At 44.3% G+C, this 14,447-nt stretch overlaps 1 protein-coding gene across 1 annotated transcript in view; it reads left to right on the plus strand.

Moving 5' to 3' along the window:
* LOC115119279 (calmodulin-binding transcription activator 1-like) overlaps positions 1 to 12,953 on the plus strand; it is a 727,371-nt gene extending 714,418 nt beyond the window's left edge. The window contains exons 19-24 of the mRNA XM_065020792.1: positions 769 to 840; positions 1,067 to 1,087; positions 1,593 to 1,792; positions 2,546 to 2,620; positions 6,072 to 6,102; positions 10,159 to 12,953. Of these exons, the coding sequence (XP_064876864.1) occupies positions 769 to 840; positions 1,067 to 1,087; positions 1,593 to 1,792; positions 2,546 to 2,620; positions 6,072 to 6,102; positions 10,159 to 10,191 (432 nt within the window). The 3' untranslated portion in view covers positions 10,192 to 12,953. The remainder of the gene's footprint in view (positions 1 to 768; positions 841 to 1,066; positions 1,088 to 1,592; positions 1,793 to 2,545; positions 2,621 to 6,071; positions 6,103 to 10,158) is intronic.
* The last annotated feature ends 1,494 nt before the right edge of the window (positions 12,954 to 14,447 follow it).

Raw genomic sequence — 14,447 nt, forward strand, 5'->3', positions numbered from 1 at the left:
GAATCTGGAAAGGTTGCTATATGAACAAAACTACATCCTGGTCTGTGTCCAAGTGTTCTGAGTGCACAAGACACTATCTATGCTCACCCAGTAATCATCAATGGATTATGTTAATAGGTTAATTAACCCTCATATGTTATCCCATCTTTCTTTCTCTGTATCTGTCTCACTAAGACACACTCAAACTATGTGGTCCCTGTGGTTTCAGCATGGGCAAAGTTTGCTTCGAGCAGAGCATGGCCTTGCTTTAAGGAACGACTGCACTGCTCCGTCTTCCCTGCTCCCTATAATCTCTCTATCTCTGTCCCTCTCTTTCTCTTTCCCTCTCTCTCTTACTCCTTAAATAATGTGTGTGGTGCCCGCTGCTGCCTGTCCTTAACCAGCTCCACACACCCCGCCCAGCCTCACTTCGCCCCCACCTGCCCCACTTCCTCACCTTGCTACCTATCCCCCATAGCTAGCTTTAATGACTTTCCACGTCTCAAACTGTTCGCTGTCGTTCACAGTCATCTGTTCTACCCCTCTGCCAGCTGAGACTGGGGAGGAGAGCAACACTGGGCTGGCACCACCAGCTACCTCTCTTCTCTCCCAGCCCAGGATGGAGCCTCTCCCCCAGCGTCCTCAACCCCAGGTCCTCTGTCTGTCCTCCAGACAACCAGGGCCCTGGGCCCAGGAAGAGACCTCAGGGAGCAGTGGCCCTCTATAATAGACTACTACACCACTTCCAATACTCTGACCTCTGACTTCTCCTACTCTACTCTCTCACAGGGACGCCCATTCAGAGAGCAACAGGAAGTAGCTGCGGCAGTCATTCAGCGTTGTTACAAGAAATACAAACAGGTAAGCTGGGCACAGTCAGCCCCTTATAACACACATGGAGATGTGTTGTCCATATTCCATGACCTTACAGATACTGGTTAGATCCAGGACAGATTGTAATACATGAATTAGGGACTTTTAGACAAGCGTTTCACTTTATTCAGTTTAGTCCATTTTTCTAGGCTCAGGCTGATCCTTGTTCATGCCTGTTTGTGATTCACAATCTCACCTTTGCTTTGTTTACAAGCTAACATGGATAGCCTTGAAGGTAACATATTTTCACTGTCTTTCATTTTTAAATTGTTATTTTTGTAAAATAGTTTTAGGGTTTCAAATGGCACTCCTTGATAAGAGTCACTTGAGACTCAAAGCCACCAGAGGGCAGAACACATGTCAAACTTTGCTTGTTTTTTTGACTGTCTCAGATGATGCAACAATGCTACCTAGCTTCACTTGATTATCACACTTGACTTGGTTATATTGATACTCATAACCTACATCAGCACCTTTCCTAAGTCCAGTAATATTGCCTGTTTCACACTCTAGGGCCGACATAAACCCTATTATGTTGGCTAGTCTATTTTCCTTTCCAGCACGGTTCCAGCAACTATAGTGAATGCATAACCAGGTCAGCCTAGTTTGGCTTGGTTTGGTTTGGCCATATAGTATGAATCAGACAATATATGTGTGCATTTGAGGCCATCGTTTGGGTCTTCCCAACCCCCTGTTCCTGACTCTGTATATCCTCCTCTCTCTGGTCCTTTTTGTGGCAGTATGCACTTTATAAGAAGATGACGCAGGCCGCCATTCTTATCCAGAGTAAGTTCCGCAGCTACCAGGAGCAGAAGAAGTTTCAGCAGAGCAGGCGGGCGGCCGTGCTGATCCAGCAGTACTACCGCGGCTACAAGGAGTTTGGCAGGCTCAGGCTCCACCGGCACGGAGCCGCCGCTGCCCTGGTGCAACACAAACTCAGGTATGCATACACAGTGACATGCTCTGATGCATACACACAACACACGCCCAGGAAGCTAAACACACACATCAACACACACACACTCACACACAAAGTAGCTACCACTCACACTGACACACAGCAGCACAAGTAGCTAAATGCACTGACACACAGCAGCACAAGTAGCTAAATGCACTGACACACAGCAGCACAAGTAGCTAAATGCACTGACACACACACACACACACAGCAACACACACTGACACGTACAGGAGGCTCATTACAGGATAGTTATGCTCTTCTCCACTTGACCTTGCAGACTTCCCTTGGGGAAATCCATTTGTAAGGGATGATCAACTGCAGTCCCATTTGCAGTCCCCAGGGTCATGGTGTCCTCCTGTGCTCATGCATAAATGATTTAGATTTTAAACATACAAGGACTGTGCACATGTGTATATATTGATGAAGACACTACGGCTGTGTTTACACAGGCAGCCCAATTAGTATATTTTTGTACACTAATTGGTCTTTTGACCATTCACATCAGATCTTTTCACACCCAATATTTTTCAAAGCTGTTCTGATTAGTCAAAAGACCAATTAGTTAAAAAAGGATTGGAGAGGACAGTACCCATGCTACACAGAATCTCCAAAATAAAGTTTAAAAGCATGGTTGAATTTGAGAACTACACTAGCTACACACAACCACAGTGTATTTTGTTTACTGTGGACCCTCTAAAAAGCCAGTGTTCCCTCTTGTCTTGTGTGTTGTAGAAGTAGTCTGCTCTCTAAGAGGCAGGATCAGGCTGCCAGGAAGATCATGAGGTTTCTACGCCGCTGCCGCCACAGGTAAGCCCCGCCCACAACACTGACTCATATGTTTTTTTTAAATAGGTTTGTTATATTCACACACAAACACACAACCATTCAGCGTAGGGATTTGCTAGATATATGAAGGGTATACTACACGTTAGATGGCAATAATGAGTATGCACAGATCTGATAAGACAAGTTCTCTGTTTTCATGTCTCTATTTTATTTATTTTTTGGACGATACAAAAGGTTGGGGGGTTATATACAACACTTCAGAGACCCCCCTCCTATCCTATCCACTCTCCTCTCCTCACCCCCCTCCTCTCCTCGCCCCCTACTCTCTTCTCCTCGCACCCCTACTCTCTTCTTGCCCCCCTACTCTCTTCTTGCCCCCTACTCTCCTCGCCGTCTCCTCTCCTCGCCCACTCCTCTCCTCTCCTCGACCTCTCCTCCCCTCTCCTCTCCTTGTCCCCTCCTCTCTTCTCCTCGTCCCTTTCTCTCTTCTCCTCGTCCCCTTCTCTCTTCTCCTCGCCCCCTACTCTCTTCTCCTCCTCGCCCCTACTCTCTTCTCCTCGCCCCCTACTCTCTTTGCCTCGCCCCCTACTCTCTTCTCCTCGCCCCCCTACTCTCTTCTCCTCGCCCCCTACTCTCTTTTTCCTCGCCCCCTACTCTCTTCCCTCGCCCCTACTCTCTTCTCCTCGCCCCCTACTCTCTTCTCCTCTTCTCCTCGCCCCCTCTCTCTTCTCCTCGCCCTCTCTCTCTTTTCCTCGCCCCTACTCTCTTCTCCTCGCCCCTACTCTCTTCTCCTCGCCCCTACTCTCTTCTCCTCGTCCCCTTCTCTCTTCTCCTCGTCCCCTTCTCTCCTCTCCTCGCCCCTACTATCTTCTCCCCCCCCTTCTCTCCTCTCCTCTCCTCCCCTTCTCTCTCTTCTCTTCGTCCCCTCTCTCTCCTCTCCTCGCTTCCACTCCTTCTCTCTCTCCTCGCCCTCTCCTCTCCTCTCCTCGTCCCCTCCTCTCTTCTCCTCGTCCCCTTCTCTCTTCTCCTCGTCCCTTCTCTCTTCTCCTCTCCCCCCCTACTCTCTTCTCCTCGCCCCCTACTCTCTTCTCCTCGCCCCCTACTCTCTTCTCCTCACCCCCTACTCTCTTCTCCTCGCCCCCTACTCTCTTTCCTCGCCCCCTACTCTTCTTTTCTCTCGCCCCCTACTCTCCTCTCCTCGCCCCCTCCTCTCTTCTCCTCGCCCCTACTCTCTTTTCCTCGCCCCCTACTCTCTTCTCCTCGCCCCCTACTCTCCTCTCCTTCTCCCCCTACTATCTTCTCCCCGCCCCCTACTTCTTCTCCTCTCCTCTCCTCCTACTCTCTTCTCCGCGCCCCCTACTCTCTTCTCCTCGCCCCCTACTCTCTTTTCCTCGCCCCCTACTCTCTTTTCCTCGCCCCTACTCTCTTCTCCTCGCCCCCTACTCTCTTCTCCTCGCCCCCCTACTCTCTTCTCCTCGCCCCTACTCTCTTTTCCTCGCCCCCTACTCTCTTCTCCTCGCCCCCTACTCTCTTCTCCTCGCCCCCTACTCTCTCTTCTCCTCGTCCCTTCTCTCTTCTCCTCCTCGTCCCCTTCTCTCCTCTCCTCGCCCCCTCTCTTCTTCTTCTCCCCGCCCCCTTCTCTCCTCGCCCCCTCCTTCTCCCCCCTACTCTCTTCTCTTCGTCCCTTCTCTCCTCTCTCTTCGCCCACTCCTCTCCTCTCTCTCTTTTCCTCGCCCCTCCTCTCCTCTCCTCGTCCCCTCCTCTCTTCTCCTTTTCGTCCCCTTCTCTCTTCTCCTCGTCCCTTTTCTCTTCTCTCTTCTCCTCGCCCCCTACTCTCTTCTCCTCTCCCCCTACTCTCTTCTCCTCGCCCCTACTCTCTTTCCTCACCCCCTACTCTCTTTTCCTCGCCCCTACTCTCTTTTCCTCGCCCCCTACTCTCTTTTCTCGCCCCTACTCTCCTCTCCTCGCCCCCTCCTCTCTTCTTTTCCTCGCCCCTACTCTCTTTTCCTCGCCCCCTACTCTCTTCTCCTCGCCCCCTACTCTCCTCTCCTCGCCCCCTACTATCTTCTCCCCCCCCCTTCTCTCTCTCTCCTCGCCCCCTACTCTCTTCTCCGCGCCCCCTACTCTCTTCTCCTCGCCCCCTACTCTCTTCTCCCCTCCCCCTACTCTCTTCTCCTCGCCCCCTACTCTCTTTCTCCTCGTCCCCTTCTCTCTTCTCCTCGTCCCCTTCTCTCCTCTCCTCGCCCCCTACTCTCTTCTCCTCGCCCCTACTCTCTTCTACTCGCCCCTACTCTCTTCTCCTTCTCTTGCCCCTACTCTCTTCTCCCCGCCCCCTACTCTCTTCTCCCCCCTACTCTCCCCTACTCTCTTCTCCTCGCCCCCTACTCTCTTCTACTCGCCCCCTACTCTCTTCTCCTCGCAACCCTACTCTCTTCTCCTTGCCCCCTAATCTCTTCTCCTCGCAACCCTACTCTCTTTTCCTCGCCCCCTACTCTCTTCTCCTCGCAATCCTACTCTCTTCTCCTCGCCCCCTACTCTCTTCTCCTCGCCCCCTACTCTCTTCTCCCTGCCCCCTACTCTCTTCTCCTCACAACCCTACTCTCTTCTCCTCGCCCCCAACTCTCTTCTCCTCGCACCCAAACTCTCTTCTCCTCACCCCCTACTCTCTTTTCCTCGCCCCTACTCTCTTTTCCTCGCCCCCCTACTCTCTTTTCCTCGCCCCTACTCTCTTTTCCTCACCCCCTACTCTCTTCTCCTCACCCCTACTTTCTTTTCCTCACCCCCTACTCTCTTTTTCCTCGCCCTACTCTCTTCTCCTCGCCCCTACTCTCTTTCCTCGCCCCAACTCTCTTTTCTTCGCCCCTACTCTCTTTTCCTCGCCCCTACTTTCTTTTCCTCACCCCCTACTCTCTTTTCCTCGCCCCTACTCTCTTCTCCTCGCCCCCTACTCTCTTTTCCTCGCCCCCAACTCTCTTTTCTTCGCCCCCTACTCTCTTTTCCTCACCCCCTACTCTCTTTCCCTCACCCCCTACTCTCTTTTCCTCGCCCCTACTTTCTTTTCCTCGCCCCCTATTCTCTTTTCCTCGCCCCCTACTCTCTTTTCCTCGCCCCCTACTCTCTTTCCCTCGCCCCCTACTCTCTTTTCCTCACCCCCTACTCTCTTTTCCTCGCCCCTACTCTCTTTTCCTCGCCCCTACTCTCTTTTCTCCCCGCCCCTACTCTCTTTCCCTCGCCCCTACTCTCTTTTCCTCGCCCCTCTACTCTTTTTCCCCGCCCCCTACTCTCTTTTCCTCGCCCCCTACTCTCTTTCCTCGCCCCCCACTCTCCTCTCCTCGCTCCCCTAACCTCCTCTCCCCGCCCCCTACTCTCTTCTCCTCGCACCCCTACTCTCTTCTCCTCGCCCCCCTTCCTTTCCTCACAGTTCCTACTTGTGCTAATAGCTGTCTGGTATTGTTTTGCTGTTTATGCGAAGCCCCTTGATGGACCATAGACTGTTCAAGCGGGTGAGTGCAGCCTCAGCAACTCAGTTCGTGCTTCTCTCTCTTCCCTGTCCACACTGTATGTCTCTGCCTCTCTCTATCTCTCTCTCTCTAGCAATAGTTTTATCTGCTGGGTCGTTGTCTTCATCCACTCTTTCTCTCTCCCCCTTTTTCCTCTATCTTTTGCTTTTCTCCATCCATCTCTCACTTCCTCTCTCTCTCTCTCGCTGTCTTCCTCCCTCTATCTTGTCCATCACTGTTGCTTGATGCCTGCTTGCATGAAGGCTGCCTACTGGAGCCACAGGTGGACTGACTGAGAAGCTCAAACTCAGATCAAATGTAACTTTACTCTTATTAAACTAACCAATGCTTATGAATGACTATGTCACCGTAACACTTAACAGGCACCTCTTTCTCCCCTCTAGAAATTATTTTATTTTCATTATTACATGTTTTGTTTTGTGTGGTTATGAAGATGCCTATTCACATCATGTTTACTATGTTGCATGACTGGTGACACCTCTATGGGCCTTGCTCTTTAAAATGTACCCCCAGGCATGCTATGGGACGGATGTTCTCTCTCAAACAGCTGCGCCCCACATGACACAGTAGAGGGGGTTATGACCCCCCTTGGGTTTTGTTTACTCAAAATGTCAAAGCTCCTCTAGGCATTTCATTGGGAGCTCTCACTAGTTCAGGGCTGCTTCAAATACACATGCATCATCACTGAAAATATAATAGAAATTCCCCATGGGTACAAACTGTGTGTCTGTCTGACTACTCTTCCAGAAAGACTTTGGGCATATTGACAAAAATACCTATATGACAGTTCTCATCAGCCTCATCATCTGTATGAGTCACAGACACTGTAGTTCATCTTCTGAGACAATGGGGCCTTTTGAATGTATCATTTTACAATTAAGTCATTTAGCAGACACTCATATCCATATAGTTTTTGCCTAAAGTTACCAACCATACCAAATGTAACATATCATACTAAATGGAGTGTCTCAGATTTACATACAGAATAATAGGAAATGCTCTGAGACCGGGTTGGGGTATGTTATACTGTAGAATATGTGTCACTGTGCTCCGAGAGCAGGTACTATAAAGATGTGATAACATGCATGTTTGTCATGATCTGGGTTACAGTGATGTGATAGCACATGCAGGTCATAGTCAGACTAGCAGTACAACACAAACAATGGGAAGTCCCCTCTACCTCCAGGGAGTTAGAACAGCAGGAGGTGTACCAGTAATGGATTCCCACCTCAGGGGAACAACATCTCAGACTGAGAGGAAGAGGAAATAGCACAGTGAAAAACACTAAACCTACATATACAGCGCTGTGGGGGCTCACTACTAAGCTCAGTGACACCAGGTAAAGGACATTGGGGTTATATACAGTGGGGCAAAAAAGTATTTAGTCAGCCACCAATTGTGCAAGTTCTCCCACTTAAAAAGATGAGAGAGGCCTGTAATTTTCATCATAGGTACACTTCAACTATGACAGACAAAATGAGAGAAAAAAAATCTAGAAAATCACATTGTAGGATTTTTTATGAATTTAATTACAAATCATGGTGGAAAATAAGTATTTGGTCACATACAAACAAGCAAGATTTCTGGCTCTCACAGACCTGTAACTTCTTCTTTAAGAGGCTCCTCTGTCCTCCACTCATTCCCTGTATTAATGGCACCTGTTTGAACTTGTTATCAGTATAAAAGACACCTGTCCACAACCTCAAACAGTCACACTCCAAACTCCACTATGGCCAAGACCAAAGAGCTGTCAAAGGACACCAAAAACAAAATTGTAGACCTGCACCAGGCTGGGAAGACTGAATCTGCAATAGGTAAGCAGCTTGGTTTGAAGAAATCAACTGTGGGAGCAATTATTAGGAAATGGAAGACATACAAGACCACTGATAATCTCCCTCGATCTGGGGCTCCACGCAAGATCTCACCCCGTGGGGTCAAAATGATCACAAGCAAAAATCCCAGAACCACACGGGGGGACCTAGTGAATGACCTGCAGAGAGCTGGGACCAAAGTAACAAAGCCTACCATCAGTAACACACTACGCCGCCAGGGATTCAAATCCTGCAAACATCATGCTTTGGGGCTGTTTTTCTGCAAAGGGACCAGGTATGACTGATCCGTGTAAAGGAAAGAATGAATGGGGCCATGTATCGTGAGATTTTGAGTGAAAACCTCCTTCCATCAGCAAGGGCATTGAAGATGCAACGTGACTGGGTCTTTCAGCATGACAATGATCCCAAACACACCGCCCGGGCAACGAAGGAGTGGCTTCGTAAGAAGCATTTCAACGTCCTGGAGTGGCCTAGCCAGTCTCCAAATCTCAACCCCATAGAAAATCTTTGGAGGGAGTTGAAAGTCCGTGTTGCCCAGCAACAGCCCCAAAACATCACTTCTCTAGAGGAGATCTGCATGGAGGAATGGGCCAAAATACCAGCAACAGTATGTGAAAACCTTGTGAAGACTTACGGAAAACATTTGACCTCTGCCATTGCCAACAAAGGGTATATAACAAAGTATTGAGATTAACTTTTGTTATTGACCAAATACTTATTTTCCACCATAATTTGCAAATAAATTCATAAAAAATCCTACTATGTGATTTTCTAGATTTATTTTCTCATTTTGTCTGTCATAGTTGAAGTGTACCTATGATGAAAATTACAGGCCTCTCATTTTTTTAAGTGGGAGAACTTGCACAATTGGTGGCTGACTAAATACTTTTTTGCCCCACTGTGCATGTATAAACTCATGTCAAATGGACTGCATTGTCCACTCATTGTCCACTCATCCTGTTTACCTACGAGGGAAAAAGCTCTCTCAGAAGCAGTATAGAGACCGAAGGGAGTCAGAGAATATACACCAATCCCAGTGTTGTAGTCAGTAGTACAATTACCACAGGGCAAGTGTCTATTAATTATGATATGGAACAGTAATTGGCTTGTGACTTACAGTCAGATCTATTGAGTCTATTGTACATGCTGGGGTATAATGTAGTGTTTGGCTCTGGCTCAGTTTGGACATGGTTCACAAGTGGAATGCCAAGGTAATGTCAGTTCCCAATACAAATGCAGTACAAGTTTGGTTAGACTATTGTAGTCTTAATACATTTTCACCTCTTTCACAAATTAAATGCCTTCAATTTTCAATTGTGTTTGTAGTTCATCATTTAGTGATAGACACAATAATACATTCCACTGATTAAATTAATTGACACACAATTCTTGAGTAATATAGTCATTTATTTGGTGCATAGCAATATTCCAAATACAAACCAATTAGTAGATCTCTGCCTACCTTGAGGGTCTCTTTCAGCCCAGCAAATATTTGGTGGACTTGTCAAGGGACTCCTGTTTCCTCTCCTGAGATTAGTTTTGGAGAGTTTAATTATCAAGAGACCTTTTTTCAATCACATTATATTCTCAAGAGTTTAAAAGTAAATCCAAATGCTTTAAGAACCATTCTCAAGTTTCAAAGTTAGTTGACCTATTAGAATATCAAGTACTGAAGGAATGGGTTCAGTGAGCCATAAGACGCAGTGATTTAGAAGAATCATTTAGACTAGATGAGATCCAGTTAAAATAAAGATTGATCAATGTTTTCTTTCCAAATCAGCACCAGGTCCCGTTGACAAGGGCTATGTCGATCTTCATCTCTCTGTCTCTCTCAGGAAAGGTGTCCTATCTGTCTCTCTCTTGGGAAAGGTGTCCTATCTGTCTCTCTCTTGGGAAAGGTGTCCTATCTGTCTCTCTCTCGGTAAAGGTGTCCTATCTGTCTCTCTCTTGGGAAAGGTGTCCTATCTGTCTCTCTCGGGAAAGGTGTCCTATCTGTCTCTCTCTCTCTTGGGAAAGGTGTCCTATCTGTCTCTCTCTCACTTGGGAAAGGTGTCCTATCTGTCTGTCTCTCGGGAAAGGTGTCCTATCTGTCTCTCTCTCGGGAATGGTTTGAGACAGAGTACAGAATCATCCTGTGAGAAGTGATCTGTGTTGGCGGTCATAGACCCCTGTTTAAATGACTTCTGTCTCTCTGTCTGTGTTTCAGAGTGAACGAATTGAAAAGGGCCAAGGAACATGAAAACCTTCAGAAGAGCCCCCTCACAATGTGACATCACTCTCCTCCTGACTCTTCCTGTTTTCTTTGTCCCTTTATACCCAAAACATTTTTCAAGAGAAGAAGAAAAGAAAACAGTTCAGTGAAAACACTGCGATTATTATTACTACTACTACGGCAGCGTGGCTGACTCTACTTCTACTTCTAACAACAGCATTTTTCACCTTTATCTTTTCCCTCTGACGTGGTTTATGTTGCAGAGTGTAGAATTAGAAACTAAGGGGAAGAAGCTGTGGGGGGCAGAACATTTGCTTCATGGCATTTTTTGCACTTTTTCATGGATTGTTTAGTCTTTTTGGGAGTATCGGAGTCTAGGTTTAAGACGGTAAAGGAAGAGGAATGCTGGACATGTCTGAAAAGGTCCCTGTGGATCAAAGGAAGAGGACAAGACGCCAAGGATGGGGGCAGATGCCGGCCAGAACAGAAGGAAACATGACAGAAGCAGAAACACATTTGGGACTTGGCTGTAATTGTATTTCATATTTTTTTAAGTGACTGATTATTCCATTTGAAGAAGAAAAAAATGTAACTTAATGAACCAAAAAATCTCGGTAATCCATTGATCCATTTGCACACATACACTCCCTGTCGACAGTTAGATGAATACATTCAGTATGGTAACTAGTATGGTAAATAGATCAAAATTACCCTTCCTGTTACGCTGTGCTCTACCCCGCCAGTCAGTCCAAAGGGGTGGGGTTACATATGAATGTAGGAGGGGTGTGAGCAGAAATGGGTGGGGCTTATTAAAACACTGGCTTTTTTTGTAATCTAGGTTTGGAGGGGTTATGTACTGTAAGGCAAGGGATAGGGGGATTCAATGGAATTACAATTCTTCTTCTTATTTTTATATTATTATTTTATTCTCTTTTCTATTCCTCTTTGCTTGAATCTGTTTTGTGCTCATGCCCATGACCGATTTACAACTGACTTGTCTCTTCAAAATTCTGTGTTGTCGATTTGATCAAATATGCATGCCTATGGGTGGAAGTCTTCACCTGTGTGCTGGAAGTTAGGTCTGTATTCTCTGAATTTCAATGTTTTGCTTTTGTCTTCATGTTCAAATGCAACTGAGTGGCCCATGTACCAACCTATTCTCCCAAGAGTCATACCCTCTAGTTCCTGAGATTATACCTACATCCTCATCTTTCCTTTTTCTGTCGCCTTATTTCATTTGTTTCCTCAGTATTCTAAAAAGAAAGAAAACTTGCCTCTTTTGTGTTGTAATGATTACAGTCATGAAGGTTATTGTTGTTCATTTTAAATGAACTTCAGGGCCTGTGAGGGCTTTTGAGGGGAAGATCACATACATTTTAAATGAACTTCAGGGCCTGTGAGGGCTTTTGAGGGGAAGATCACATACATTTTAAATGAACTTCAGGGCCTGTGAGGGCTTTTGAGGGGAAGATCACATACATTGCCTTGACGTCTTAGAGATTCTTTGAGGGGTCCCTAAGCTAGTCCCAAAAAAGGGGTTAGACAAATCCATATTTTTGACAATTGAGCAGTTTCTGTATATAAAGAAGGCTGAAGGTAGGGAAAAACATTTACCCAAAGGGGATTGTATTTTAGAAATATATTATTTTATTCATTAAAAAGGGGTCAAAAACAGGTATGAGACAAAAACAGAATATTTGTATAGTTTTGTTTGAATGCCTAAGAAGTATGGTTGTATTGATTGTATATAGTGTAAATACCTGGGATAAAAATGAGCTATGTGCATGAAAAACATGAACAAAGGTTAAAAACACTCAACAAAAGCAGTAGTGGCTATGCTCTGTAAAATTATTAAAAGTATTTCACTATAAGAGTATTTTATTTTATTTTGATTGTTCTTGGAATAAACATTTTGCTAAAGCATGACATTATTGCAAATGCTAAAAACTTTTAAAAAAGATAACGTATTTAGAGTTAGGAGAAATCTGCAAAATTATCTTAAGACAATGTTTATGTTTACATTTTTGTTTTGGGCTACCAAGAATCTTTTGCCAATGGTGCCAAGTAATGTGAATGCTATATTGCTTAACAAGAGAATGAAGTTAATCTTAGCAGAACAGATAATCATACAATGAAATAGACACTAGCATTAAAGACCACAAGGTCCCATCCCGACTGGCAGAGGATCACAGATAGAGGTACACATTGTAGAGGGAGAAATATTTCTACAGCAACTTTTAAGTCTCTCATTTCTCTTCTGTTATCACATGTCAGAACAACCCAAACTGTTTTGCCATCATCACCAAATACACAGGGATCACTGGTCAGTAACATTTTAAGTGCAAAAAAGCCTACTGTATGAGAAAGAGGGATTGCGTTGTTAGTGTGCATGTTTGTATGGATTGTCTTCATATAAGGATTGTAAAATGGCAGCCTTGTCCATGTGAATCTCAGCCCTGTTGTTTTTATTTTTATAATTGAGGTTGATTTAACATTTGTTTAATAGGTGGCCTAGTGGTTTAGTTCGTTGGGCCAGTAACCCAAAGGTTGCTAGATGGAATCCCCGAGCTGACAAGGTAAAGATCTGTCGTTCTGCCCCTGAATTTGTTCTTAACTGACTTGCCTAGTTAAATAAAGGTTAAATAAATAAATAAAATATATATATTAAACCATAATTTATTTAATAGGACAACACACAGGAGATGACATCATCGAGCTTTGATTATTAAATCATAATTTATTTAATAGGACAACGCACAGGTGATGACATCATCGAGCTTTGATTATTAAATCATAATTTATTTAATAGGACAACACACAGGTGATGACATCATCGAGCTTTGATTATTAAATCATAATTTGTTTAATAGGACAACGCACAGGTGATGACATCATTGAGCTTTGATTATTAAATCATTGAGCGTTGATTATTAAATCATTGAGCGTTGATTATTAAATCATTGAGCTTTGATTTATTAAATCATAATTTGTTTAATAGGACAACGCACAGGTGATGACATCATTGAGTGTTGATTATTAAATCATTGAGCTTTGATTATTAAATCATTGAGCGTTGATTATTAAATCATTGAGCTTTGATTTATTAAATCATTGAGCGTTGATTATTAAATCATTGAGCTTTGATTTATTAAATCATAATTTGTTTAATAGGACAACGCACAGGTGATGACATCATTGAGCTTTGATTATTAAATCATTGAGCGTTGATTATTAAATCATTGAGCGTTGATTATTAAATCATTGAGCTTTGATTTATTAAATCATAATTTGTTTAATAGGACAACGCACAGGTGATGACATCATTGAGTGTTGATTATTAAATCATTGAGCTTTGATTATTAAATCATTGAGCTTTGATTATTAAATCATTGAGCTTTGATTATTAAATCATTGAGCTTTGATTATTAAATCATTGAGCTTTGATTATTAAATCATTGAGCGTTGATTATTAAATCATTGAGCTTTCATTGAGCTTTGATTATTAAATCATTGAGCTTTGGACCGAGTTTGGGAAACCCTGAAATAGACTAGATCAACGTATCAAACTGCTGACACAAGACAATACTTTTTTCTAAGTGTGGGCTGGAGGCTTAACTTGACTAAGGCTGTCAGGGTCTGGACAGACCAGAATTATTCTTTGTCAGAATGTAATGTGGCCACAGTGAACGAGGTACATGTGTAGCGTCTCTCGGCTGGCATTCTTTGTAAAAGTAAATTGGTAATTTACTTACAGGAGGAACACTTGTTTAAACAATCTAAGGTGCTAAAAATAACACAATTAAACAGTGATGCATAGATTATAGTGAAACATATGACCAATTATGGATCAGCACAGCCAAGTCAATGAGCAAAAGTGAGGGATCTATAAACCTGTAAATGTTACAAGATGCACCAGAGGACCGTGTTTGAAAGATTATGAAATGAAATGTGAGTGGTGGGAACAGAAACATTGATACCAGTTGATTTGATCTGTGAGTCCATGATATATACTATACAATAGTCTGCTGGTTTCTGCAGTTCTGCTGAAATATATTATATTCATATCAAAACAACCAGGTGGCATTGAAGTGATGCTGTTCATTATTCAAACAAGGTGTGATGCCATTGGACAATTATGTTTTGTTGTTTAACTGGCTGAATTTCGTCTCAGACCCTGTTATCTGTTCTGTTTTGAATTATTATATACTGCTGGGTTTATTTCTCTGTATGGTTGTGTTTATTTCACAGAGACTTGATATGTAAACCTATTTTCAGAGTGTTTA

Source organism: Oncorhynchus nerka, linkage group LG7 (assembly GCF_034236695.1).
Source record: "Oncorhynchus nerka isolate Pitt River linkage group LG7, Oner_Uvic_2.0, whole genome shotgun sequence".
In the NCBI taxonomy this organism is placed as follows: Eukaryota; Metazoa; Chordata; class Actinopteri; order Salmoniformes; family Salmonidae; genus Oncorhynchus; species Oncorhynchus nerka.